Here is a 27967-nt window from a genome sequence, read left to right as displayed (position 1 = left end):
AGCAGGTCTGGCGTAGCACCTCACATGAGAGAAACTGAGTCTCGCTGGTTGAAGCGGTCTCCATACCCCCCCACCCCCCCCACCCCTCCCACCCCCCCACCCCCCCCACCCCCGTCAACAAAGGGGATGAAAGATACAGGAAAAGTAGGGAGTAAGATGCGCTAGGGTTCCGCCCTCAGCCCTGCCGCCCCCACTTCCTCCGCTCAGTCTCACAGGGGTCACCCCAAAGGAAGCAGCTGTGAATCCGAGTCCAGATCTTTCACCCTCATAGGTACCTGTCATGTCCTTCCTTAGTTCCTGCTTGACAAAACTAGTCACTAGTTGACTTGTATTTTACTGTCACCCGAGTAATGGCAGGGGAATTGTTTTGCATTGGAGAATAGCTTCACCTAAATCAGTAGCTCTCCATGCTTCGTTTCAATGCTATTTTATGTTCCAATGATTATGTCTCGCCTCCTTTTATTAGCCCCAACCAAAAATGATAGAAACAACTTGCCTCTTCTCTCTATAAAGCCCAAATTAGCTTAAAGAAGGAGGAAACATTAGAGCTGCATTATCTCAATAGGTGAAAGTTTAGGCAAGTTAACTCCAAAAGATGTGATAAAGTGGTGCTCCCTGTATCTGAAGCCAGGAGACTCAAATGTACCCTTGAGCTAGTGTCAAGCACAAAATCCTACCAAATGCCAGTAGCATTCCTAATAATGATGATGATATGTTTGTTAACCACCCCTCCTTTGCTTTTCCCAATTGCGTAAAACCTAGCTTTACAATCCCAATGGGAAAACATGACCTTGGAGTATTTTTCTTCCTCCAGGACCTATTCTCTGCCCTTTGCTTTTCCCTCTAGGTCTGAACTGGAATGTCACACTGCATAAAAACAACCTCCACAGGCAGGTGCTGGTGGCTCATGCCTGTAATCCTAGCTACTCAGGAGGCTGAGACCTGAGGATTGCCCTTCAAAGCAGCCCAGGCAGTGAAGTCCATGAGACTCTTAGCTCCAATAAACTACTCAGAAAACAAAACAAGAAGTGGTGCTGTGGCTCAAGTGCTAGAGCAATAGCTCAGGGACAGCGCCCAGGCCCTGAGTTTAATCCCTAGGACCAACACACACACACACACACACACACACACACACACACACACACACACACACCCCTCAACAATTAAAATTGAATGTTTTTCATGTGCTAAATGGATTCTTTCTCCTTTTTTTTTTTTGGTTTGGTGGTCATGAGGTTGGAACTATGGGCCTTGCTAGGCAGATACTCTGCCACTTGAGCCATGCCCTCAGCCCTTTTTGCTTTAGTTATATTTTGGGCCCCACCTTTCTGCTTAGATCTGGCCTTGAACAGCAATTTTCCTATCTATGCCTTCTACATACCTAGGATTACAGATGTGAAACACCTCACTGGGCATATTTATTAAGATGGGTCTTCTTACCTTTGTTGCCGGAGTTAGGCGAAGTTGCTAAGAAGTTGTTTTAACTGAGCATTATCAATGGTACAGGGTTAGATTTTTACCTTCCAGTGGCCTCTTATGCTGAAAAGACAACCAACTAAACTATTCCAAGCAAATCTGTAACACATTTCTTTTTCCTTTCAGAGGGAAAATGATCCCATCTGATCTGGAAAGAAGAATCCTTGAGGCCAAACAGAAAGTAAGTTTTCCTGAGTAGATAAGATTACATACATTGGCCACCAGCACCCAGCTTGCATTTTACTTTATTTTTTGAGGTTTTAATTTATTTATTATTATTTTTAAAAATTTTATTGTAAAGGTGATATACAGAGGAGTTACAGTTAAATAATTCAGGTAATGACTACATTTCCTTTTGACCACAGTTACTCTCGCCTTCATTTTCTCCCAGTTTTTCCTCTCTCCCTCCCTAACCCCTAAGTTGTAAAGAGTTCATTTCCAACATAGTGTCTGGTGAGTATCACTGCTGAATAAGTTTTATTTTTAGAAACAGATCTCAACTTCACCCTCCTAGCTTTAACGTCAAAACAGAATTTTGTATCCAATACAAATTTATTTCTCTGAGTTGTATGTGGGTTCTGCTTTAGAAAAGGTTACATTTATGAGGACATAATTTATACAGAGAGGGTGTAACAGTTCTTCCCAAAGCATTTTCTTCCTGTGTCTGACAGTTGGAATTAAGCAGACACACTTTGGAAAACTCACTTTCACAAATAGAAGGTATACAGCATGGAAGAACTGTCACCTGGTTCTTTAAAAGGTGTTGTTTTCTCCCGCCTGGACCCAGGCTGATAAGGTTGGCTCACTACACATCTTATTTTGCAGGCAGCAATAGAGAATTGTTTGTGAGTAATAAATTCTACAGACCTGCAGAAGATCCTCACAAATTATTAGACAGCCATTTGCACCCCCATACAGTTGTCAAATGAGTTTGTTTCCACTGTTTAGCTTTTACTTCTTATGCTCACTCTACAGTTCCTGACTTCACAAGGCGTTTTCTTGTCATTATTTCCTTTCATATATATGCCTTTCTCCCTACAATCTGTCTTCACCAAATCACTTGGAGGGACATGACCCACAAGCTTAAACCTTTGCTGCCACCTAGGGGCGGATGATGTAACAGCAGGCTCCTAAAGCAACAGGACCTTCGTTACGGAATGGGGAAACAAGGAAGGTCGCGTTTGCGATATTCTTTTGCTTTCTTGTAGCCACAGCTTGCGATCTCAATTTCCACTTGCCTACAGTCAGACAGACTGAGGACCACTCAGCAGGATAAAAGCCCTGGCTTATTGTTTAGTCTTGTGCAAACCTGTGCCTCTTAGACTGTAAATAAATGAATAGACGTGATGAGCTGGCCTTCTGCTTGCTCACACAAGGGCCTTCCATGAAAAGAATAATTAGAAAATGAGCAAAAGCAGTTAAAAAGTGGGGGAGGGGTTGGAAAAATTCTAGAATAGATAAAAGGTTCATGGAGATCACTGAAAACCTCTGGAACATACAACCTTTCAGAGAACAGAATGGGCTGTTAAATGGGAGTGGTAATTAATGACTGCTATATGGTTGCTAAACCAATGGAGAACCCACGTTCCACAGAGTGACTGGCCAGGCTCACGCGTGGGTAACGCTTCTAAGAATTTCAGAAATTCAGGTGTGCATGTGGTAAGAAGAAAATTTCAATGGTTTTTCAGTAGCTTTAAAAAGTGGGGAAAGGTTGGCCTCCTATTTACACTATTTGGGGACTTTTCATTTCTGTAGGGATTTGTTCCTTTCCTGGTGAGCGCCACGGCTGGGACCACGGTGTACGGGGCATTTGATCCCCTCTTAGCTGTGGCCGACCTTTGCAAAAAGTACAAGATCTGGATGCACGTGGATGTAAGTATCCCTCAGGACTGGCCATTAAAGTGACTTTGTTCAATTTTCTTCCGGGATTCATAGAAGACAATTTACTTTTATTTTCAAAATGGTGGCATCAGAGCCTTAAAACGTTTCAGAGACAAATGAACACTCAATTGCATGGCATACAATGTCTTGATCATGCCTGAAGTTACCTGCATGAAAATATTCTCAGTTCTATGAACTGAGCACACTGTTCAGATCTTCCTTCCTGATGATAATCAAAGGATAAAAAACACTTGCATGTAGAGCGGAAATTCAGAAGTTAAAATCTCAAGTTGAGGTTCTGGTGTCTCATACCTGTAATCCTAGTTATTTAGGAGGCTGAGAACTAAAGATCTCAGTTTGAAGCCAGACAGGACAGACAAATCTGTAAGATCCTTGTCTTCAATTAACCAGCAAAAGTCAGAAGTGGAGCTGTGGCTCAAGGGGTAGAGCAAAAGCCTTAAGCAAAACATCTAAGGGACAGCACCCTGGCTCTGAGTTCAAGTCCTAGTACCAATACACACAGAGAGAGGGAGCAGGGAGAGAAAGAGAGATGAGAGAGAGACAGAAAGAGAGACACCCTCAAGTTCATGTTAAGTATTCCTATATTTGCCGGGGAAATGCAGACTTCACTTACCAGGAAAAATGGATTACCAAATCACCAAAGTTTTAGCTTGCTCAACTCAGAAGCTAAATTATATTTGACATGTTTTGACTTTAAGCTTAGTTACACTGCAAAACAATACAGGTGTATTATTATTTTCAAATTAAAAAATGCCATTTTTAAAAGATGAAGAGATTTAAGCTCAATAGATCATTCAAAGAATTGTTTAAAAATCAGCTGCCAGTCGTTTAAGGATTCAGGTGGACCTGTTGCAACAATGAGAAGTACAAAATGTCATGTCAAAACCAGCTTTACAATGTCGGTGTGGGGGGGGGGAGGGGGGTATGATTGGGTGGGGGGGAGGGGGAAGGCTGGGAAGGGAGGTGAAGGGTAAACAAAGGAGGAGGCTGCAATGCTTGGTAAGAAATGTATGCATTATCCTGCCCATGTAATTGTAACCCCTCTGTACAGTATGTTCTCAAATAAAATAAAATAAAATTTAAAAAAAATCAGCTGCCATCTGTAAATTATGTGCCAATGAGCTGTGTTGAGGTAAAAAGTTTGTATCAAATTATCACTGATTACAAAACAACATCACCCGATGGGTCACTTGATTTTTTTTCCTCCCGTTGGAAGACTTTTTTAAGGAAAGAAGGCATAAGTTGACATACATCGTGGTGCAAGATTTCTGTACTGTTAGAGGCCCACACTTTTGAGTAGCTCTGGTTTGAAGCATTTGGGCTTTGCAATTTGCAGCTGAGGAATTCCACCTGCATGAGATGGAGAAAGATTCTTCTCACTTTGACTCTTTATACGCATATAAATGTGGGAGAGTCTGACACCTTAGTATGGTTCTCCACCCTACACTTTGAGGTCTAGCATCAGAAGGGCCAATTCCTCTATGTTGCTTGGAACCAAGCAGAGCACTTTCACATTATGATTCTCCAAAAATGTGAAATTTTGAGTCATGAGAAACAGCTACCTTATGCTTATATGATTTCCTTTCTCAGGCAGCTTGGGGTGGAGGATTACTGATGTCCCGGAAACACAAGTGGAAGCTGAGTGGTGTGGAAAGGTATGTGTATTTTCCTTTTTCCTTTTATCATTTTTTTGGTTTGATTGATTGATTGATTGGTTGATTGATTGATTTTTGTCAGTCTTGGGGCTTGAACTCAGGCCTTAGGTGTTGTCCCTGAGCTTTTTCACTCAAGGCAAGTGCCCTACCACTTTGAGTCATAGTGCCACTTCTGGTTTTCTGATATTTAATTGGAGCTAAGAGTCTGATGGACTTGTCTGCCCCATCTGGCTTTAAACCATGATCCTCAGATCTCAACCTCCTGAGTATCTAAGATTATAGGACTGAGCCATCAGCATTCTGCTGCATGTTTCTTCTTATGAAATGTTGAGGGTTAAATGTGATAAGCAAATGGTGTTCCATTTCCAGGAACCCTTCAGCCCCATGCTGGTGCGATAGTTCCCTCAGAAATCTTATGTGCAAAGTACAGGAAAGCAAGACTTTCATCAAGTGATCCAGGTAGAATGTGTCTCAGAGGTCAATTGCTCTCTGGAATCCGTTTCTGGGATCTCTGAAGCCTGCAAGCAGCCTACATTTTTCTAGAGAGATCTATAGCTTCCATCCTTCTGAAAAGAGTAATATCTGTGACTCTGAAGAAACTAGTGAATAATTTTTCCACACAAATGCCTTGTAAGTTATCAGTGTTGAAAGGCTTGGGTTTGGTGTTTAATACAGTCGGTTAACTTAAAGCAAGACATACTCCGGATTTCAGTTTCATGCCTTTTCCTGACATAGCTCTGATTGGTGCTAGGAAGTAGCTTTTAGTTCGAGCCTAAGCTGTAGACCATTGAGAAAAGCTCAACACAAAGGAAGGAATATTTGATTTGCATAAGACATCTTCAGGACTAAGAGACGGAATAGAGAATGCACAATACCCTTGGGATCTGGTTCCAAGCCACGTGCAGAGGGAGGCTGGTTTTCCCATTACCCCATGGCAAGTCAGCCGGGCAACCATTAGTGTGAATGCTGACACTCCAGGCCACTGGAGAAACTCCGAATCCATCCGCGGCTGCCAAATGCCCGCATGCTGTGCCAAGTAGCCAGATGTCACCCAGGGAGAGATTCACACTAGCTCTGCCCCTAGACATCTTGGCACAAATTCTGTTGCAGGAAAGAGGGAAAGAGGCTAATGGAGCTCAGAAACATCTGTCAGCACTGCTCATGCAGGGCGCCCATGCCAAGCGTATATGTAAGGTATGCTGTGTGACACCCAGAGATGCTCACAAACAGGACTCACAAGACCAGGATGGGCTACTGGGAGAGAGTTAAGAAGAGTGGCTCAATTAGTGGGAACAGGGCGGCAGCAGAGATCATCTAAGTCCTATACATGGAGTCTCTTGTTGGTAGGGGCTCTGGTCTGGGCACAGCTGGATTGCAGCATTAGAGATGTGTGTGCTCTTTCTGCAGGATGCTCATAGGTAAGAGGGCAGAGGGCAGGTGTGTCACCCTCCCAGAGCCAGCCTTTTAGGCTTCTCTGAGATCTAATCCTGATCCATCTTAAAGATCGAAATAAAACCAGAAGTCTAGGAAGTGACAAGGAATTAAAGAGAGAGAGATAATACAACATGAGAAGAGAAGATGGAGAATGAAAGAGAAATAGGGGAAGGAGAGGGAAAGAGGAAGAGAGAGAGAGAGGATGGGAGAGGGAGAAGGAGAAGCAAAGGGAGAGTGAAAGAGGCAGAGGGGAGAGAGAAAGGAGAGGGAGAAGGAGCAAAAAGGAGAGGGAGAAGGAGAAAGAAGAAAGGGAGGAGGGGAGGGGAGGAGAGGGGAAAAAAGGGAAGGAAGGGAAGAAGAAGAAAGGGAAGAGGAGAGGAGAGGAAAGCAAAAGAGAGCAGATGAGAGGAGAGGAGAGGAGAGGAGAGGAGTTATAGATGCGGTACCTGCTCAGATGATCAGAACAAGAATGGAATTTAATTTATGGGCTGGTAGAGCACTTACCTGGCACACTGTGGCTGTGGTTTCCATCCCTAGCACCACATGCATGTGTGTATGTGTGTGCACCCACCCACACACACACACACACACACACACACACACACACACACACACTCATGAGCTTTCAGGAGAGCTGATCTATATACTACACTTTCTCTTCTGTGAATTTCTTTCTTAGGGACACAAAGCCTAAGCATTTGCTAGTCTACCTTTCGTGACATCTGTGACTGTGAGTGCTAGGAACCATGGAGCATTGTCTATTTGCAGGCTCACTAAATTACCTACCCTGAGCCTCAGAAAAATAAACACCCACATACTTTTGTACTAATGACTATTATTTGAGAGCAGAGCTCAGAGCATTCATCCTGGAACACCTAGTCCTCTACATTCCTATTGCTGTGATTTTTGAAACTTTGTTATAACTAAATCTACCAAGTGCAATAGCCAAATGTGAGGTCTTAGAAATGAGGGGAGTTCAGTGCTCTGCTCTGGGCAAGGCTCCCTTAGTCCCCCACTTTCTGAGCATCCCCATCCTGTTGATTTCTTAGTAGAAGGCATGCCTTCTTGGGCGAAAAGGGTCATAAAGACCAGTGGAAACTTGTGGTCATAATGTCCATGAGCCTATGTTTAGGAACCAAATGAGTCTCACTTGGGGGAAAATTACTTTTTTTTTCTCCAAGTGCCACAAGCACCAAGATTAAGAATTAGTCTAAAAGTGGAGGAAAGTTCTTGTCCTGAAATCAATGGTCTTGGAAGGTCTCTGCATGTCAACCTCACTGCAAAAGAGCAACAAACTGGATCCCTGCTCTACACCTCTGATTTTGAGGGTTCTCAGAAGACAGCGCACTTCCTGGCTAGCACTGTGGAAGTTTCCAGAACTGGGGAAGCTGACAGGGTGCAGGAAGTACCCAGATAGCCCCACATCTGCCCCCTCCCTGCGCACCATCTCTTCCTGAGCCCACTTCTCCAGTGGGGTGCTTACCTGTCATCATCCACTGAGCATTCTGTCTTCAAAACTTGAAAGACGTGTGGAATGTTCCAGTGCAGCAGAAGTTGCATCACCCTCAGGAGAGCCAGGGCACATGAGCTGAGTGGAGAGCCTGGAGGCAGCCTTGCTACACCAGCCTCAGAGTTTGAAATCACCAGGTAGATGAGGGCCAGACAGGCAAGGGGGGGGGAGGCATTGTAGGTGCAGAGCAGAGACACCCCTGGTGGGGCCGCAAGAGGTCCTTGGAGAAAGTGGCGATGAGTGTGGCTGAAGGATAAGTAGACCAAGGAGATAAGGAGATCCGTGGTGCAGCGGGTTGCCGCAAGGACTTGACACAGAGACACACTAGCATTACCAGGGGTCTCTGTACTGCGGACTCCTGAGCTTGGAATTAAGACTGTGTGAACCAAGATTGCAAGTAGACGTTGTAGTCCTCGTGTGGGGACCAAAATGGTGGCAGACCACAGTCACAGGAGCCTCAGAGGGGATTCTGGCAGGGATTCTGAGCAGAGGAGGGATGTGGTTAGAAAGCTGGCGGTGAATGAGAGAGATGGAGGCTGAGCAGTTACACCTGAGTAGAAACTAGGTATATTACACCTGCCCATCCACCCTGTGGGAGGTAAAAGCTATGAAGTTCTCACCAGAGTCTGAAGATCAGAGACAAATGAGTGGATGTCTCCCAGGGGTAGGGATAATGGAGCTGCAAAGAAGACATCAGGGGCAAAGCAGAGAGTGAAATAAACACAACTCGCTGGGCTCTGGTGGCTCACACCTGTAATCCTAGCTACTGGGGAGGCTGAGATCTGAAGATGGTAGTTCAAAGCCAGACGGAACAGGAAAGTCTGTGAGACTCTTACCCCCATTTACCCACTAAAAATAAATAAATAAAAATAAAAGCCAGAAGTGGAATTGTGGCTCAAGTGGTAGAGCACAGCACCCAGGCCCTAGTTCAAGACTCAGGACTGGCACAAAAAATAATAAAATAAAATAAATAAAAATGAAAACAAGCATAACCCCAAGGTTTGACAACTGGATGTCTTGGAAGAAAGTTGTACCAAGAACACAGACACTAGAGAAGAAGGATTGGAAAAGATAAATAGTGGAAAAGAGTTCACTTGCTGGGTGCCAGTGGCTGACACTGCTCATCTTAGCTACTCAGGAGGCTGAGATCTGAGGATCAAAGTTTGAAGCCAGCCTGGGCAGGAAAGTCTGTGAAACTATTTATCTCTAATTAACCAACCAGAAAACCAGAAGTGGTGCTGTGGCTCAAAGTGGCAGAATGCTAGCCTTGAGCCAAAATAGCCCAGGCCCTGAGTTCAAGCCCCACAACTGATAAAAATAAAAATAAAAGAGTTCACTTGGGGCTGCTGGTTTGAGGTGCAAATCAAGGCACAAGGATGTATCTGAAAGCAGTCTTAGAGATGAGGTTCAGTTGTGTCTAACTTACAGAAGCCACTTGACTAAATCATTCAGCCAAACACTAGAAAATGGCCAGGGTCACACTGTGACTCTGATCCTCAAAGATGCCCAGTCTGCTGGCTGACTTAGTACAGAGACAACCTTGCTGAGTCACGTGAGCTCAGGGTGGAAGCAGCGTCTTCCCCTGGGCATCCAAAGAGGGGGAAGATGAGGCAGCAGTGGGAAAGGGGAGAGAAGTCAACGGAAGGTGAATGAGGCTGCCAGGTCTGGAAGGGTAAAGAGTAAGGAAGACTTCACCAAGCGAAGCCTAGGAAGATGACATTCCAGTAAGAGAATATAACATCACAGGCCTGAGAAACCCCAGCAGAGAACATTCTGAGCATGTGTGCATGTGCATGTGCACACACATACACACACACACACACACACACACACAGCCTGATATGATAAAAATAGCTAAAGGAAAATGAAGGGACATGGCTGAATGCACAGTGGATCTTACCCTGGGGACACCTGCCCATAAACAGGGCATGGAGATCATTCTGGTGCCAAGAGGAGGAAAGACTTAAGACACACTTGCTGGACCCAAATCCAATGGATAGTACCAATTGCTTTTTATTGAAAAAATCGACATCAGGGCTCTGTTTCCTACTTTCCCAGGTAGCATCAATGGCTGAGCTGTGCCTCATTGTGGGTGAGCCACAGTCATTGGTAAAAAACAGCATTGCATTTTTGTGGTGTGTGAGAGCAAAACTAATGGGGGGAAACCCCAAAACCCTCTGCTCTGGAGGCCAGCACACAGCTCACCCTGCTCTGAATTAGAGAGGAGATGGGACATAGGCCTAACCACTCCTGTAAAAAGACACATTTGGGAAATCTGGTCTGCTATTGACTAGGAGGTTGAAGTAAGAGGAAAACTCTAGCAGTGAAGTCGTATTCCCTCTCAGCTCCAGGCCACAGCAGGAACAGTGGGGTCCAGGGGGGTGCTGCCTGGTTCTCTGATCACTGTGACCAAAGGCCAGGTTCTGATCCCGATGCTCCTGCTCACTCAAAGAGGGAATCCCAGAGTACTGTGGGGGTCCAGAGCCTTCACTGGAACCAGAAGAAGAACCAGCCAAGGCCATGCACGGCCTTCCTAACCATCTCTGTGGACAAAGACAAGTTGTAGGCGTGAGAATCGGATTTTGTGGTGTCCTGCAGGGTCCTCCTGGCATCTAAGCAAGAGTGTTACCCAAATGAGGCCCTGCTGGACACTAATCTTCTAACCAGATGCACGGTGTCTCCTTCTCACGTGATGTGTTTGTTTTAGGGCCAACTCTGTGACGTGGAACCCACACAAGATGATGGGAGTCCCTTTGCAGTGCTCAGCCCTCCTAGTTAGAGAAGAGGTACGTCTCTCCTGACTCTGTCCCCATCTGCAGATGGGCTTCCCTGTCTTACGCTGCTGACCCTCTTCCCAAGATGCTCACATTCCCCAGAGCATGTGCCTCTTCTAAAGGCCTATTGGTGCTGGAGGACAAAGTGGCCCAGGATCTCCATGTTCAGGACAGAAACTTTGGCCTCATCTGTAAGATGCTTTGTCCTCAACTTTCCTTGGTGTCCTCAAATCTGGACACCAGCTCAAAATATAAAATTTCTACTTTACTCCTGGAATAGGAGATGGATTCATTGTTACCATAAGAGAGAAAAACAGATAGTTTTACCATAAGAAAAAATATACATGACAGAGAAGGTAAGTGTTAAGATTCAGATACATAGAAATAGAAAATGTGATTATATATATTGCAGTTCCGTGCTGCTCTTTTTATTAGTTAATGTCATGTTCAGAAGATAAGTCATCTGCTATACGAAAAGAATAACCCAGGACCACTGCCATTCTACACACTTCTGCCAAAAAGGCCTTGAGGTCATTTACTCTAGATACTCACTGTTGGTCAGTGCCTCTAAATTTCTCCTCCCTGATGCCAAGGTGAAGTTAGATCTCCTCACTCTACATAAATTTTATTGATAAGCTTTAAGTAAATAACCTTAGTTTATTCTTATTATACTTTATTTTGTTAGAATTCATAATCCAGCTGAGAGCCAGTGGCTCACACCTATAATCCTAGCTACTCGGAAGGCTGAGATCTGAAAGATCAAGATTCTAAGCCAATCCAGGCAGAAAAGTGCAAAGACTCCAACTTCAATTAGCCTGCAAAAACCCAGGCCGGAGGTGCAACTCAAATGGTAGGGTACCAGCCCAGCAAGCAAGCAGAGTAAGAAGAAAGCCTCCAGTTCAAAAAGACTGGCCAAAAAGAAAAAGGAAAAGAAAAGAACTAATAAAGAATCCCCAGATTGGAAATGGCGCTGTAGCTCAAGTGGTAGAGCACGCTAGCCTTGAGCTGAAGAGGTGAGGGACAGTGCTCAGGCCCAGAGTTCAAGCCCTATGACTGACAAAAAAAAAAAAAAAAGAATCCCCAGATTGAAAAAGGATCTTAAAATACTTATCTTTGCTTGCTTTAAAAATATAAAATTAGGGCTGGGAAGTTGGCTCAGTGGTAGAGCGCTTGCCTTGCATGCATGGGTTTGATTCCTCAGCACCATATAAGCAAAAAGAAAAAAGCCAGACAGCACCCAGGCCCAGAGTTCAGGCTCCACAACCGGACCCCTCCAAAAAAATATATATATAAAATTAAGGTCAAAGTCTTAGTTCAGAGGTAGAGTACAGGTCAGGCAAGCATGAGGCCCTGAGCTCAAATCTCAGTACCTCCAAAATCAAGCAATCAATCAATATTTTGATAGAAAAATGAAAACTCAAATAAAATTAACACATAACTACATTAGATCATTTGGGCCAGATAGAAAATATGGATAATTTTAGAGCTGCCTAAAATTCTGCCATTTGGAGATAATCATTATTACAGTTCCAAAATATTTTCACACACAAATTTTCTAGAAAAATATATAGGGTATAAATAAATACAATTAAAACAACTATCATCCTATGTAATATAAACATGCTTATTCTTTTTATATTTAACACTATATCATGTGAATAATATTCCAAACACTGCATTCTGTTTTCTCAATACTGGCAACAGAACCTCGGGCCTCCCTCACATAGGATAAATAAGTGTTCTACTACTGACTACCTTTTGAGCTCATGTGTGGTTAAAAAAGAAAACTGATTTTAATGGTCCTACAATATTTTCTTACATAATACATGGTAGCTTGATAAAAATCCTCAAACATGTATCTTTGATCATATTTCTTAAAGTAGAGTGATTCTTGATGAAAGAATATTATTATTCCTCATGCTCTTATAATGCTTTCTCTTGACAACTATATATTGAAGTTACACAAAAATAAGCAGATAAAAATTCAAATATAAACTTTCCTCTAAAATGAGATGAACACATTGACAAATATCATTTCAGGCTGACTTTCTATCAAACAAACTTCCAGTATGATACATCTTCTCCTATTATAGATCATGCAAACCTCAGCTGTATTGCTTGAAAAGAAAAAAATAAATCTTTATTATCTACATTTTAGCCAGATGTTTGATAGTGACTCTCATCATCTCACTGGCACACCAAAAGAAATGCAAGCCAGATAAAAATAGGTGGATTTGGATCTGATTGGATGAAGGCATTGGAAGGATCTGCTGACTAGAAGTGGGTGTTACCCAGGCTAGAGGCTCTGGTTACCTAACCCAGCTCCATTCAAAATATCCCTCAATAGGTTGAGTAAAACACAGAAGCTTTAAACAGTTCAGATGGGAAGAAGCTGGAAGGCAGCCCGAATCTGTGCAATGACGACTAAGAATATCAGTCTGGATATTTACAGTCTGGACCATCAAGCCACATCCACAGCAGGGACATTGTTCAAAGGCATCCAAGCAAGGCTCCATTCTTAGGTACAAGCATAGGGCATTTAGACTGGCCACAGAAAGCTTGTTTCAAAATGGCTAAATTGTTGGACTTGTTAAAGAGAAAAAAAGACCCAGGGCTTTAAGTTGCATTCTACTGGGTGAACAAGAAGTCAAAGAAAATGTCATTCAAAAACAAGATTCAACTGCGTGCTGGTGAGTGGTTCACACCTGTAACCCTCGGTAGTCAGGAGGCTGAGATCTAAGGATTGTGGTTCAAAGCCAGCCCAGGCAGGAGAGTTCATGAGACTCTTATCTCCAATTAACCAGCAAAAAAGATAGAGTGGAGCCATGGCTCAAGTGGTAGAGCACTAGCCTTGATCAACAAAGTTCAGGGACAATGACCAGGCCCTGGGTTCAAGCCCTAGGACAGGCACAAAAAAGAAAGAGGAAAAAAAAAAAACCTGAGTGATGTGGACATATCCTAATGAAACCCCTTACAATGGACAATATCATACATGCCAACAGTCAATGATTACTGGAATGGGATAAAAGATGTGGACCACCTCTCACTCACATCTGGTTAAAGAACAGGGCAGTGTTGTGCTTAGCTCCACAGCAAATCATATGTGAGCCTGCACCAAGCGGAGAGAAAAGCAAATAGAGAGCAATTGGTAAACCTGTAAGAGGAATGATTAGACAAACTATGGAAAGAAAAGAGAATGGAAAGATTTGAGAAGAGAGCAGTGTTTACCACTTTGACTTTCAAACAAGAGATTTGTTTGTTTTTTCCCCCCTGAGGATTTGAGGCAAAAGAATGACTTAGTACAGATACGAAGGCAAAATCAGAACACAAAGTGGGTTATATATCTAAATAGGGAGGGGGTCTATTGTGTGTGTGTGTGTGTGTGTGTGTGTGTGTGTGTGTGTGTGTGCACGCACACATGTGTGTGTTCTGGGTAATGGGGCTGAGATTTAGGGCTCTTAACTTTTCACTCACAGGGCTTGTGCTCTAACACTTGAGCCACATCTCCAGTTTTAGTCTTTTGATGATTAACTGGAGATAAGAAGACTGTGGATTGCTTTGCCTAAGCTGGCTCTAAACCTTGATTCTTGGATCTCAGCCTCTTGAGTTTTTTAGAGGTCTTTTGTTTGGAGCTGGTCTGATCTGCCCACCGTTCCGTATTCTCTTAAGGTGGTCTCTTTTGCTATTGGAAACATCTATTTGTCAGTTTTCTTGGCCAGGAGAAGAATGGTGACCAACTTATGTCCATAAAACAAAATAGAAGTACTTGTTGTAATTTTCACATCTTATTGAATATTAAGTGAATTTTCTTTTTTTCCAAATTCATCATTTTTCTACACACAAACACATTATATTCTTCCTTAGTCTCAAAACCTACTATCTGGATTATAGATAGAAATATAAAGGTTGAACTACAAGACTGGAAGACTCCAGTCTGTGGTGAAACCCTGTTAAAGTTTAACTTTCTTTGTGTTGTGCTTTAGTTCAGATAATTTTTTAAAGGGTTCTTCTCATTTCTGACTTCCACTCAGCAACCACATTTTAGTCTTTTGTTCTCTTGTCATGAGTCACACAAGAAACAAAAACCAAATGCCAAAGCTTTTATAAAATCAGCATACAGTGAGTAACAAGAGAGTCAAAGGCTTCCAGTGGCTCGTGACAAGCTGAAACATGAGGTTTCCAGGGAGGAGACTGACAGTGCTATTTTAGTCACAAGCATGATTCATTTTGTTCTTTGGAGCCGTTCCATCACTAGGCCACCCATTTCCATAGCTGGGTGATGGTACCCGGGCAAATCAATAGTTATTGACCATGAAAGTTGCCTTTGCAACTTTTGTGAGCAACTGAGTGAAAATGTAGGAAGAAAACTATGACCCAGGAAAGATGGTTTGTCATCTCAGAATTGTAATGTCATTTTTTTCTGCCCATAAAAATGGTAGCAGTGAATGGAAAAGCTGTGTTTTTCAACAGCAGCTCAAACACCAACAGTTATATGATAAAGTCCTTGAACTAGAAATGGGTACAAAACACAGGAAGAATCACACTAATAGTACTTAACAAAATCAGAAAATTTCTGAGATACTTTAGCGATAACAAAACCAGGACAAGAGGATGTTCTAGCAAATGAATATCATGCTCTGATTGTGATCTTTCTTTTGTCTTCTTCTTGCTTTCTCTCCAAAGGAAGAGAAAAAGTATAAATAAATATGTTCTTGTTCATTTTTGGTGACACATGACCATAGCCATTTATACTACAAAGTTACCTGTGATACTATCCTGCCAGGAGTTGATACCATCTTTTTAAAAAATTCCTGTCTTCTTTTTTCAAGATATACAATGTCTATTTGTTTGATTTTTCTTAATAATTTTCACCACAGTGTAAAGCTAATGGATAATCAGGAGAGTTTCCTGACTTTTCTCTTTCAGGGATTGATGCAGAGCTGCAACCAGATGCATGCCTCCTATCTCTTTCAGCAAGACAAACATTATGACCTGTCCTATGATACTGGAGACAAGGCCTTACAATGTGGACGCCATGTCGATGTTTTTAAATTATGGCTAATGTGGAGGGCAAAGGTGAGCATGCTTTGGTCAGTTGAATGTCAACAAAGAAAAAGGAAGAGAGATTTATCTGCTGGACATGATACTTCCTTTTGAAGACAAACAAATCAAGTATACAAATGGTTGCTGTATTATTGGCTTTAAAATGAGCAGGTTTTATTTCATTGATTGGGAGAACAATTTCAAGATGATAAATTAGACATCAGTAGCAGGTTGGGGAAAGCTAGATCTGTAAGTAGTACTCCAAATCCCTCTCACTTCAAGTAGCTTTCTGTATCTTGTTCCTGTGGTGTTTTTATTAAGATGATGATCATTAACTATATTTATACAAAAATGTTTCTCTCACGGTCCATCAGTTCCTGCTGTTTCTTTTTCGTGTGAGGCCTTATCTTCAGCATGGGGCAGACTTTGGTTGTTAGAGAAATAACTTGGAGAGCACCCGGGGTGAACCAAACAGCAGGAACCCACACTAAAAGCAAAGGAGGATGTTGTTAAAGCGATAAAATAAAAGACACTCGGAGAAATAAAATAAAATAAAATAAAAAAAATAAAATAAAAAAAAAAAGACACTCGGAGAGGAGTAGAAAAACAATAGGAAAAAAATCACCAGTTTTGTTACTTGGCTATATCTTTTCTTTTTATTCCATCCACAGAACTTCAACAATCTAAACATGTAAGTGGTGAAACTTTTCATTTAGTGTTCAACATAGAGCTGCAATATTTTGCAGAAGTGATCATGATGAGAGTAATAAGCCCCAGTCTAACTTAAACCAGAGATAAGGATAAATAGGTCAATGAAAATTCTCTTGTGAGTCTAGCCATTGAAGGAATTGTCCTCTCCCTTCAAGAAGAACCACGAGTAAGTAGGGTAATAATAGCTCATGCCTGTACTCTCAGGAAGGCTAAGGAGATTCACAAATTCAAGGCCAGCCTGGACTACATAGGGAGACAAGCAAAACAAGGACTAAGGATATAATCATAGAGCATTTAACTAGTAGGATCAAATCCCTAAATTCAGTCTCCAGCATTTAAACACACACACACACACACCAGTCCTGGAATATGAACTCAGGGCTGCTGGAGTGGGGCATGTTAGGACTGAGGCATGGACAGACCCACCTATAGCAAACCTCTGTATCTGTATGTCAGTGTACAGATTGGCAGGTTTCCTGATACCCTACCTAGCCCCTGGAGTTGAAGATGTGGATAACAAAGAAAGTGGCAAATACTACAAACAGGAAAAATTATGAAAGGGAAATGAACGTTTAGCATATTTTACCAACTGACAGAGTGTTCACTTTCTCTCTGAGATATTAATTAACTTTAATAAGTAACTATTGAGTATCTGTTATCCTGCACGGTGCTAAATGGAATGGGATAAGAAGGCTACCATTTCCCAGACAGGATAAAATAAGCCAAAAAATATCTGTCATATAAAACAGAACATAAGCCAAATGCCAGTGGCTCATACCTGAAATCCTAGCTACTCCAGAAGCTGAGATCTGAGGAGTACAGTTTGCAGCCAATCAGGGCAGAACAATCTGTGAGACTCTTATCTCCAATTAACTTCTAAAAAGCCAAAAGTGAAGCTGTGGCTCAAGCAAGAGAGTACCAGCCTTGCATGGGAAAAAAAAAAAAAGCTCAGGGACAGCTCCCAGGTCCTGAGATTAAGCTCCAGGACCGGCACCGAGAGAGAGAGAGAGAGAGAGAGAGAGAGACAGAGACAGAGACAGAGACAGAGACAGAGACAGAGACAGAGACAGAGACAGAGACAGAGAGGAGAGAAAGCTTGCTGGTGAGAGAAAGCTTGCTGGTGCCAGTAGCTCATACCTGTAATCCTAGCTACTCTAGAGGTCAAGATCTGAGGGTCATGGTTAAAGCCAGCCCAGGCAGGAAAGGCCTTGAGACTTTCATCTCCAATAAACCACCAGAAAACCGGAAGTGGCATTGTGGCTCAAGTGGTAGAATGCTCACCTTGCGCTGAAGAGTGCCCAGGCCCAGAGTTCAAACCCCACGATGGACCAAAAAAAGAAAAAAATGAAAGCTTTAACAAGAGATGATTTGGGAGCTAGGGCTTGGACAGGATGGATAGAATAAACAGGATTTCAAACAGCAAAGCTGAGGAAAGACATTCCAGGAAGAAAAGCAAGCAGAATCTCACATGCATAGCCTGACACTATTGGAGTCTAAAGTGTCTAAAAGATGCAAAGTAAGTGGATCAGAACTAGGGTGATGGCAGTGAAATATCACAGGTGTTCTGTAGTTCGAGCAGAAGCAGCATCTTTCGACCTATGCCTATGTCTTAGAGAAAATAGGACTTTGGTACATAAGTCCTAGTTCTCTTCTGCTAGCTCTGCAGAGTCAAGCCCATTTTAAAAGGAACCAAATTTCCTGAACATAATACTTGGGGTGCAGATGCTGGCTATTAGTCCAAGCACTTCCAATTGGTCTCCTTGGACCAATTGACTGGGGTAGCAATCTCCAAAGAGATGGATTTCTAAAACCATTGGATTTCTCCAGTGAAGCTCTTTCTTCAGTGTACTTTGGATGTTGCCATATTTAATGGGATGTTGAGGCCCTTTGTATACAGAAAAGGGACCATCTCATCTCCATCCTCTAGTTCTGGGTTGAATTAGTTACTGGTAGACTAGTTCTGAGTGTCCCTTGGATGAGCATTAGTTGTTTTGCTTTTGTTTTGAGACAAGGTCATGCAATGTAACCCAGACTGGACTCAAACTCATAGTCTTCCTGTCTCTACTTTCCATGTGCTGGGACTACAAGTACACACCAACTTACTAGCTATTTCTTTTAAGCTTTCCATGAGTACCAGGTAAATGCTGAAGCCACTTTGAAAAGCAATTCCCTAATTTTTCTTGATACCAGCAAAGCATTTCCAGTCCAATGCTGTTGTTTTCCCAAAGCTAGCCTCACAGCATCCATAGCTGAAAACTAAAAGACCTCTGTGACAATATTCACCCATCATAGACAATCATCCATCACCAAAGAACAACTCCAAAGATGTGGGCAGAATGATGGGCTAAAAAAGCACCTGTGTAAGCACCTCCCTAAAATTCATTCATTTAGTAGTTGAACTTCGTTTCAGTAAGGCCATACCCTATCTGTGGATGAGGAGGCATACTGCTTAACAAAGATGGGGATCCAGAAATGGGGAATTGATACAATGGGCCTGGGACCAAGCAGGCATCCTGGTTGGTCACTGATAGTGTATCTTGTCTGCACAAAGAGATGGTTCTGTTATTAATTGTGTCCACAATTACTGGTATGAACTATAGGGACAGAGTCTCTCCTTGGGTGGTTAAAATAATTGTCTGGGGAATGGAGGCTCAGGAAGGAAGTAGCAGACTGTAGAGAACTGTCATGAATGGGAACAAAAGCACCTGAGAAGGAAAAGATTAAAAGGAGAAACAATGGCCAGAAAAGCCTCTGGAAGCAGTTCACAGTAAGAAAGCTACCAGGGCAGCATGGAATCGGAAGTGGCAGAATAACCACCAGTCTCTTGAGAGCTTGCTTGTTCCCCCCATCCTCAGCCTGCCTAAGGAGCTCTATTCTTTTCCTTAGGGAACTGCTGGATTCGAAGCACATATTGACAAGTGTTTGGAACTGGCAGAGTATTTATACAATATCATAAAGAACCGAGAAGGATATGAAATGGTGTTTGATGGGAAGGTAGGTGCTCAGATTTCCACAATCCCTCAAAGCTGAGTCAACTCTAATCTTTATCATTAAGGCTCTGATGTCAAGAACGTGATGTCAGCTAAATAGCAGCGATGGACGATGGGGTCGCTGCTCTGGAGTCAAAAGCAGACTCACAAATAACTCTCTATACCGTGCAAGTGGAGACCCGCCAAGGAACTCACTGAGTTAAAAGGAAGAGTTGTATTCTGAATATGAAGAAAGAATAGATTTCAAATGTCCTTGAAATGTTCAAATATTCCAATTTGGCCCAAGTGCAAATCTTACTTTTCTCTTTGTAGCCTCAGCACACAAATGTCTGCTTCTGGTATGTTCCTCCCAGTCTGCGCACCCTGGAAGACAATGAAGAGAGAATGAGTCGCCTCTCAAAGGTGAGTGCTGAGAACTCCCTTGATACTTGTATCGATTGGGCCTCTGATGTGTACATCATATTTATGACCAATGAATGCCCTTGGGTGCATGAGTACACTCCCTCCTGTGGGCTCCAACACCCAGGATGTAGAGTCATGACTTTCCACAACTTCCTTGCATTAGGAGAGTTTCTCATGGCTTAATGTAAGTATTTAAGTGCTAAGCTTTTCTGCATTGAGAAAGCAGCAGGAACCTTTGTTGAGAGTGATTGCTTTTTCCTAGCAAAACCAGTAACGAGTTGTAATCATAGAAGAGACTTGAGGTCCCAGAAATGATCAGAAAGCCACTGATGACTCTCTTTGTATGTCACACTCAAGGTTACTCTCAGAGATCTTTAGAGTTGTAAGGCCTTCAGAAAATAACAGAGCAAGAAGCAATAATAATTACTATCATTAATACTAACAGCCACCATTTAGAGTGGGTATTGTTTGATGTCTAAGCTTTTCTGAAGTGTTAGATCACTCAAGTCTCTAGCAACCTGAGGGTGGTGTATGGAAATTCTGTTGTCTTCAGGTGTTGCTGATAGGAAAACTGAAGAGTAAGGAGAAAAGTAACTTCCCCTGTGTCATGCATTCTGACTCCATAGTATGAGAACTTGAGCTTTAAATTCTCCTATGGTCAGTAAAAATACCTGTGTCTTTAATCCTTGCCTGCTCCCAACTTTCACCATGAGTGAAATAAGGTTCACAATGCACACCAAAGGGAGAAAATATGTAAGATCCATCTCCCAGTGTGTGTTAGAATAAGATACTAGGAATTATGACAAAGATTTGAATCTCAAAGAGTTGATTGGTTGGTTGGTTTACAGGTTTTTTTGTTTTGTTTTTTTCATTTATCATAAAGGGAGGATCCTTCTCCAGGACTTGTGCTACTTCATTGGCCTTCGAGTAGTAGGGAAAATAGTATCCCATGTAGATTAAAAACCCTAGGAAAAGTTTATACATGTTAATAACAACCCAGGATGAGATTCCTCAACAGGAAGAAATTACACAAAGTGGAGGTCTTCAAACCATGCCTCTTGGACCCCTGATTATATATTAAAATCATCCAGAAACTTGATAAAGGCAGGATGATCAGGTCTTACCCTGATAATGTAAGCTAATGGCTCTTGGATGGACCTGGGAATATTTCTAAAAGTTCTGCAGATGATTCCACTGTGCAGCCAAGGCTGAGAAACACTGTTCTGATCTGATCTAAGAATCAAATCAAGGAAAGTTTCTAAATCCTAGATCTGTGGTGCACATGTCTAGGATAGGAGGAGTTGTGGCTGGTTGTGAAGCTTCAGGAAGTTTAAGTTGGTTCATTTCAGAAAATGAAGCCCAGGAGTTAAGAAGGAGGAAAGGAAGCCACATAGTTACAAGACCATAGCTGCAGGCTTGAAAAAAAAGTGTGTGTGTGGGGGGGGGGGGGGGGGTCTGGGCAAAAGTGAGAATCATCAAAAGTAACCAAAGCTCAAAAGAATAAAAGCTAGAGAGTGCCTCAAATAACAGAGTACCTACCCAACAAGCACAAAGCCCTGAATTCATACCACAATACAAAAAAGTATCATTTGTTGAACAAATGTCCTCAGTCTTTTCAGGATGCACTAGACAAACTACTACAGTCTGGGTGGCTTATAAACAACAGGCATTTCTCACATTTCCAGAGGCAGGAAACCCTATGTCAAGGTGCTGGTAGGTTCCATGTCTGCTGAGGGCCCACTTCCTAATTGTTTTCACAGTTTGACCTTTCTGGGATCTCATTTGCAGGGCACTGGTTCCATTTGTTGAGGGAGAGCCTTCCAACCTTATTCTTCAGCCTGGCACTGATGACTCATGCCTATCCTTGCTATTCAGAAGGCTGAGATCTGGAGATCACCATTTAAAAAGCCCAGACTGGAAAGTCCCTAAGACTCTTATGTCCAAATTAGCTATAAAAAACTGGAAGTGGAGCTATGACTCAAGTGATAAAAGCACATTATTGTGCAAAAGAGCTAAGGGATACCATCCAGACCCTGAGTTCAAACCCCAGTACCCCCCCCCACACACAAGACCTCTCACTCTTGATACTGTCATATTTGGGGTTAAGATTTCCACAGGCAAACTTGAGGGACACAAACATTCAGTGTATAGCAAGTATCTTTTGCATGTTCCATAATAAGGACAATAATAAAAACAGCTAGCCCCAGTGGCTCACGCCTGTAAAACGAGATTCCCAGGAGGTTAAACTGTCAGGATTGCAGTTCAAAGCCAGCCAGGGCAAGAAAGTTCATGAGACTCATCTCCAATTAACCACCAAAAAGCTGGAAATGGAACTGTGGCTCAAAAGGAAAAGCACTAGTCTCGAGCAAAAATGCTGAGGAACAGCCTAGGCCCTGAGTTCAAGCCCCAGGACTGTCACAAAAGGAAGGAAGGAAGGAAGGAAGGAAGGAAGGAAGGAAGGAAGGAAGGAAGGAAGGAAGGAAGGAAGGAAGGAAGGAAGACAGGAAGGCAGGAAGGAAGGAAGACAGGAAGGCAGGAAGGAAGGAAGAATGAAGACAGCCCAGGTCTTTTCCCAGAGTGCACTGGTTTGGAGAAAGATTTCTAGATAATGAAAATAGATTTTAGTAAAGTAAGCAGTCACATCTTCCTGAGAAGATAAAGATGAGAATCTATTTCATGTGCTTCCTGCTACCCAAGAAGGCTTATCTTTTGAGCCTCTCTTCTGCTTCTGCTTCTTTTCTTCACTGTCATCTTTTCTGGAGAGAAGGCAGTGCTAGGAATAAACCTGGGGCTTCATGAAGGTTAGGCAAGTGTTTTACCGCGAAGCCATACTCCCAGTCCTTCCTGTAATTATCTGCATCTTTTCTTTCTTAAAAAAATATGTTTATTGTCATTAAGTAGTTATACGAAGAAGCTTCCACTCAACAAAGCAGTTTGTGAATATAGTGCCTCTTGACCAATGTCACCCCTTTCAACATTCTCACCCAACCCTCCAAACCTTCCTCTTCCCTCACTTTTCTTAATTTTGTAAAATATTTATTGATTTTTGTGCCATTTCACAAATCTGTTTATGTATACAATAAATTAATAAATCTTGATCTGTGCCACCCCTTCAACCTCTTCACCCCCCCCCTTCAACTCACCCCTTCCCTTACTTTTCTTAATTTTGTGGTATGTACAATAAATTCTTGATTCCATTCATCTACCCTTCTCCTCTTCTCCCCACTTCTTTCCTGCAAATATCCATTTCCCGGTACTTATTTCTACTCCTGGGCATTAATCCGATAGAGCACAAACAAGGCTGTCTTAAAGTCATCAGCACAACCGTCTTCATTGCAGCACTCTGAATTCAGCATAGCCAAGATGTGGACTCAGCTAAAATACCACTGAGTGGATGAATGGATCTAGAAAATGTGGTATATTTACAAATAGAATTTTATGCATTCATTAGAAAGAATGATTATTGTACCATTCGTAAGGAAATGGAAAGACCTGAAAAAATTATATACCCAGAGAAACAAAAGTTTCATTGTTTCCCTCATTTGTGGTAGCTAGAATGTTCTTATAAATATGTAAATAAACACACTGGGTAGTATGCAAGCAGTTACAAATGAGTTAACTGAAGTCTAATAGACTCTATGGAAAGTTCAAATAGTATAATTCTTTAGAAAAACTATACCTGCATCTTTTCTATAGGCTTTTATACTGCTATACTAATTAATGACTTTCAACAATGACAGTAAATTGTTCAGTAACTAAATTGGTCTCCTATTTAAGGTGACTTTTTAAAAAACTGCTCTTGGATATAATGGGAAAATTAGCAGTGGTGAGATTTTAACATCTCAGAATGTCTTACTGATGGCTCAGGTTTCTAAGATGTAAAAACCAAAAAGGTTTTCTAACAGAGTGCAAAGCACATTTCTATGGTAGCTTCTCAAGGTTATTTCATGATGAATATGAGACATCTATTTTATCAGGGGACAAATTTGGATTTGAGTTATGGAGAAATCCTCTGGCTATTGTTTTCTATAGGACTGGAAAATGTAATGACCCAATGGAGAAAACAGTATACTAAAACTCTTAGGGCATCTGCAAACAGTTCTTATTGATTAGATGTTTAGTGAATTCTTCCACATGCAGTCCTTTCTTTCCCACCTGTTCTTTTTAGTCAAAAAACCAAGAACCTGGCCAAAATAAAAATCTAGAAAAAAAGAAAACGTTCCATATATCTATCAGAACAGTCCAAATCTTATTTCCCTTTTTAACTTGCAATTAGTGAATCTAAAATGAAATAGATGTTCCAGCTACTTTTAGTTTATCAGCATTTTCTGGATGAGCCAAAATTCATATGTATTTGGACAGCTGTGATTCTGAAAGCTCAGCTTGCTTCAAGAGCTAGAAGGATTCAATCTCATACTATACCAAAAATATGCTTGAGATATGGCTGGTAACATCACTCTTTTGATCAGTGATTTGAACTTATTGGAAAAGTTAGAGATAATTTACCCTTAATAACTACTGTTGTGCTTATGTTTTTGCTTTGGTTGCCCATAGAAATGAAATCAAAGTTCAAGTCACTTAACTAAAGGATTCTCCTTATTTTCACAAAACGTTATCCAAATAAAAAGAAGGAATAGTCGTCTGATTTTTTCATAAATTTCCACAGCCAGGTGAATTTGGAATTTCTTTGCTCGGGGCACAAAATGATAGATTTCATGTCCTAGGGATATAATATTTTAGCAGATCTGTTTTTCAGAACTTTATCCCAGAGACAAGATACCTAAACTCATTTTTGTCAGCATTTATTTCCAGTGTTCTTCATATACACTTTATTCTTTAGGTGGAAGAATAATGAATGGTAGGGATATAAAACCTCACTCATCTAGAATTGGAAATTCTCAGCACTGGAATTATTGTCCACATTTATTTTGGATGATGAGACTATTTACAAAATGTGAAGTAAAAGATGAAGTCTGACTTGTTGGCCTTGTCTTTAGTAACATACAAATGGATAGACAGACCTCATGAGAACCCAGAAAACTCTGCATATTGGATGCTTTGAAGATGCAACTTCATTGTAAAGCAATAATTACTTAAGAACTGACATTCCAAAGTCATACGTTCATAACATCATGAATCCAAGTTAGGTACTCATTTGCAACTCAGTCTCTGACCATGTACATCTCAAATAAGCCTAAAGCTTTTCTGATTTCTGCCATTTCTACTCATACATTTATAGAAATAAACTTCAAAGATGGTGTGTTTTATTTACAAATTCCAGAGGTAAATGTATACATTGATAGACTATATGTTTAGTTAGATGCAACTTAAACATTTGCCACTTTCTAAATACCTATAGCAATAACTGCATCATAATTAGATAGTCGATTTGAACTCAGAAAGCCAACACCATATACTCAACTAAATAAGTCAAGGATGCTGTGCCTGCCCTCTGGGAGCTTACATTTGAAGAAGAGAAAGAGCATGTACTTACTCATCAATAAGAGGCCAATAGGAAATTAGCGTGTTTCAGAATCTGTAGGTAAGAATCATGTAGTCACAGTTTTAAAGAAGAAAGCTACTAATAGACTGCAGAGGACAGAAAAGATTATACAGCCATTGTAGACTGTAGTGGAGTCCTATGATGCATGGGGGATGGGAACTAGACTTGAGAGAGATTCTTAGTAAGGAGGACACACGTGAAATGGAAAAGCCCAATGAGAAGTGTGAGGGGAGGAGATACAGAGGGGACAGTGAGGACATGTTCATAAACTAGCCTTGTCAGAGTGGATGGCTCGTTTTGGCTGGCAGTGGAAGATGTGTCCTCAAATCTGGATGACAGAAAGTCCTCACGCTTAACCCAAGAACTTGGACTTAAATTCATACACCATAGGCATCTCCTGAAGCTGTAATGGCCCAGTGTTGCCTAAATACTTTAAAATCTTGTCTGTACCTGAGATCCTTGTGGGTTTGGCTTTGTACCCTAACTGATGGTCAGACTATTAAGGAATACCTTTCAAAATATAAAGAGAGGGAGAGAGAGAAAGAGAGAGAGAGAGAGAGAAATTAAAAGAAATTAGAGCAGTTTAGGATCTCCAGAAAGTTGCCAAAAGGCGATTATTTGAATATATCACTTGATATTGACATTCACCTTTTGGTAACAATTCTCGGAACAGTGTTCTATATCTGATAATTTTACATTTTATTGGGGGAGAGATTCCCACCTCTCAGTTTTCCCAACTGTTGTATTGCTAAGCCATTTAGCCCTGAGATTAATATCAGATATTCCTTGTACTCCAGAAAAACACTTACCTAGAAAGTCCAGGCTAAGGTAGTTTACTATCTATACTAAGATATCTTACTATTATTATTTGTGTTACTTCAGAACCTTAAATATATTGAGCAGTTCTAATCCTATGAAAACTTGGAGGCAATTCCTTCAAGAGAAAAAAAAATAATATGGGCTGGGAAGGTGGCTCAGTGGTAGAATGCTTGCCTTGCATGCATGAGGCCCTGGGTTCGATTCCTCAACACCACACAAGCAGAAAAAAAAAGCCAGAAGTGGTGCTGTGGCTCAAGTGGTAGAGTGCTAGCCTTGAGCTGAAGAACTGAGGGACAGAGACCAGACCCCCCCTAAAAAAAAGAAAAAAGAAAAAAAGTGTGGTTCTATTTTTTTTTATTGTGAAAATACTGTACAGAGGGGTTACAATTACATGGGCAAGATAATGAGTACATTTCTTATCAAGCATTGTTGCCTCCTCCTTTGTTTCCCCTTCCCATCCCTTCCTATCCTCCCCTCATCCCCTTCTTCCTCCCCCCCCCCACCCCCTACCACCCCTGCCCTCGGCCAAAGTTGTAAAGTTTGATTTTCGACATAACAACTTGTACATCTCATTGTTGCAATGGGTCCACCTGTATCCCTATTTAAACATTTGTTTTTTTTCCTTTCCCCTCCACAAATTATACCAACATCAAATACAGTGGAAACAGGGGTTATACTGTGGGGGAGGGACATACAAAGCAACAAAGAAATCATCTTATAAATATGTTAGAAACAATAGCAAGAAAGAAAAAATATTTGAATCCTTATCTTGGGGTTCATTTCACCTAACATCAACTTATCTGACCTTTTCTGCTTGTCTTAGATATATACTAGTTATTGCAAATAAGGGAAACCATGGGACCTATGTTTCTTTGGGCCTGGCTTACTTCACTTAATAGAATTTTTTCCAAGTCTTTCCATTTCCTAACAAATGGGGCAATGTCATTCTCTGATGAAGGAATAGAATTCCATTGTGTGTGTGTGTGTGTGTGTGTGTGTGTGTGTGTATACCACATTTTCTTGATCCATTCATCTACTGAGGGGCATCTGGTTGGTTCCATATCTTAGCTATGGTTCTATGTAATTTAAAAAAAAAAAAAAAAAAGACTAAAATACTGCTTGTTTTACATTCCTTGACCAAGGGAGAGGACATGGAAAAATAGTCATTGCACGTCTCTCCCACAGGTGGCGCCAGTGATTAAAGCCAGAATGATGGAGTATGGGACCACCATGGTCAGCTACCAACCCCTGGGAGACAAGGTCAATTTCTTCCGCATGGTCATCTCAAACCCTGCAGCAACTCATCAAGACATTGACTTCCTGATTGAAGAAATAGAACGCCTTGGACAAGATTTATAATAATCTAGCTTACCAAGCTCTTTCAATTCTCTTAGTAGACAATTAAGTTGTCACAAATGGTATAAATGTATTTGTAGTTTGTCCCAAAGTAAATCTATTTATATATTGTGGTGTCAAAGTAGAGCATAGTTTAAAAAAATCAAAGGAACATTACTTCTTTTAAAAAAAAACCTTTAAGTTTAGAATACCTCCTAATAATTAGTGACAAAAGGCTGTGTTCTACTCAGTAAGGAAAAGCTAAAAATTATTATAAATATTGCCCTCACTTTTAATATAGTGTGCAAATCAGACTTTATTTTCACTTCAGAGTAGTAAGACTGAATAATGCCAAATTGCCCTCTGAATCATAAGAGGTTCTTTGGGGCACTGTGAAAATGGGTAAAGTAAAT

At 41.4% G+C, this 27967-nt stretch overlaps 1 protein-coding gene across 1 annotated transcript in view; it reads left to right on the top strand.

Annotated features, from left to right (window-relative positions):
• The window catches only part of Gad2 (glutamate decarboxylase 2), a 67985-nt gene extending 40263 nt beyond the window's left edge, over positions 1-27722 (top strand). The window contains exons 9-16 of the mRNA XM_042686155.1: positions 1603-1657; positions 3232-3348; positions 4969-5033; positions 10685-10763; positions 15678-15827; positions 19392-19499; positions 19808-19897; positions 27405-27722. Of these exons, the coding sequence (XP_042542089.1) occupies positions 1603-1657; positions 3232-3348; positions 4969-5033; positions 10685-10763; positions 15678-15827; positions 19392-19499; positions 19808-19897; positions 27405-27578 (838 nt within the window). The 3' untranslated portion in view covers positions 27579-27722. The remainder of the gene's footprint in view (positions 1-1602; positions 1658-3231; positions 3349-4968; positions 5034-10684; positions 10764-15677; positions 15828-19391; positions 19500-19807; positions 19898-27404) is intronic.
• The last annotated feature ends 245 nt before the right edge of the window (positions 27723-27967 follow it).

This window comes from Dipodomys spectabilis, unplaced genomic scaffold, assembly GCF_019054845.1.
Source record: "Dipodomys spectabilis isolate Male_0828 unplaced genomic scaffold, ASM1905484v1 ptg000096l, whole genome shotgun sequence".
Taxonomy (NCBI): Eukaryota; Metazoa; Chordata; class Mammalia; order Rodentia; family Heteromyidae; genus Dipodomys; species Dipodomys spectabilis.
This window is presented reverse-complemented; position numbering and strand designations above follow the sequence as displayed.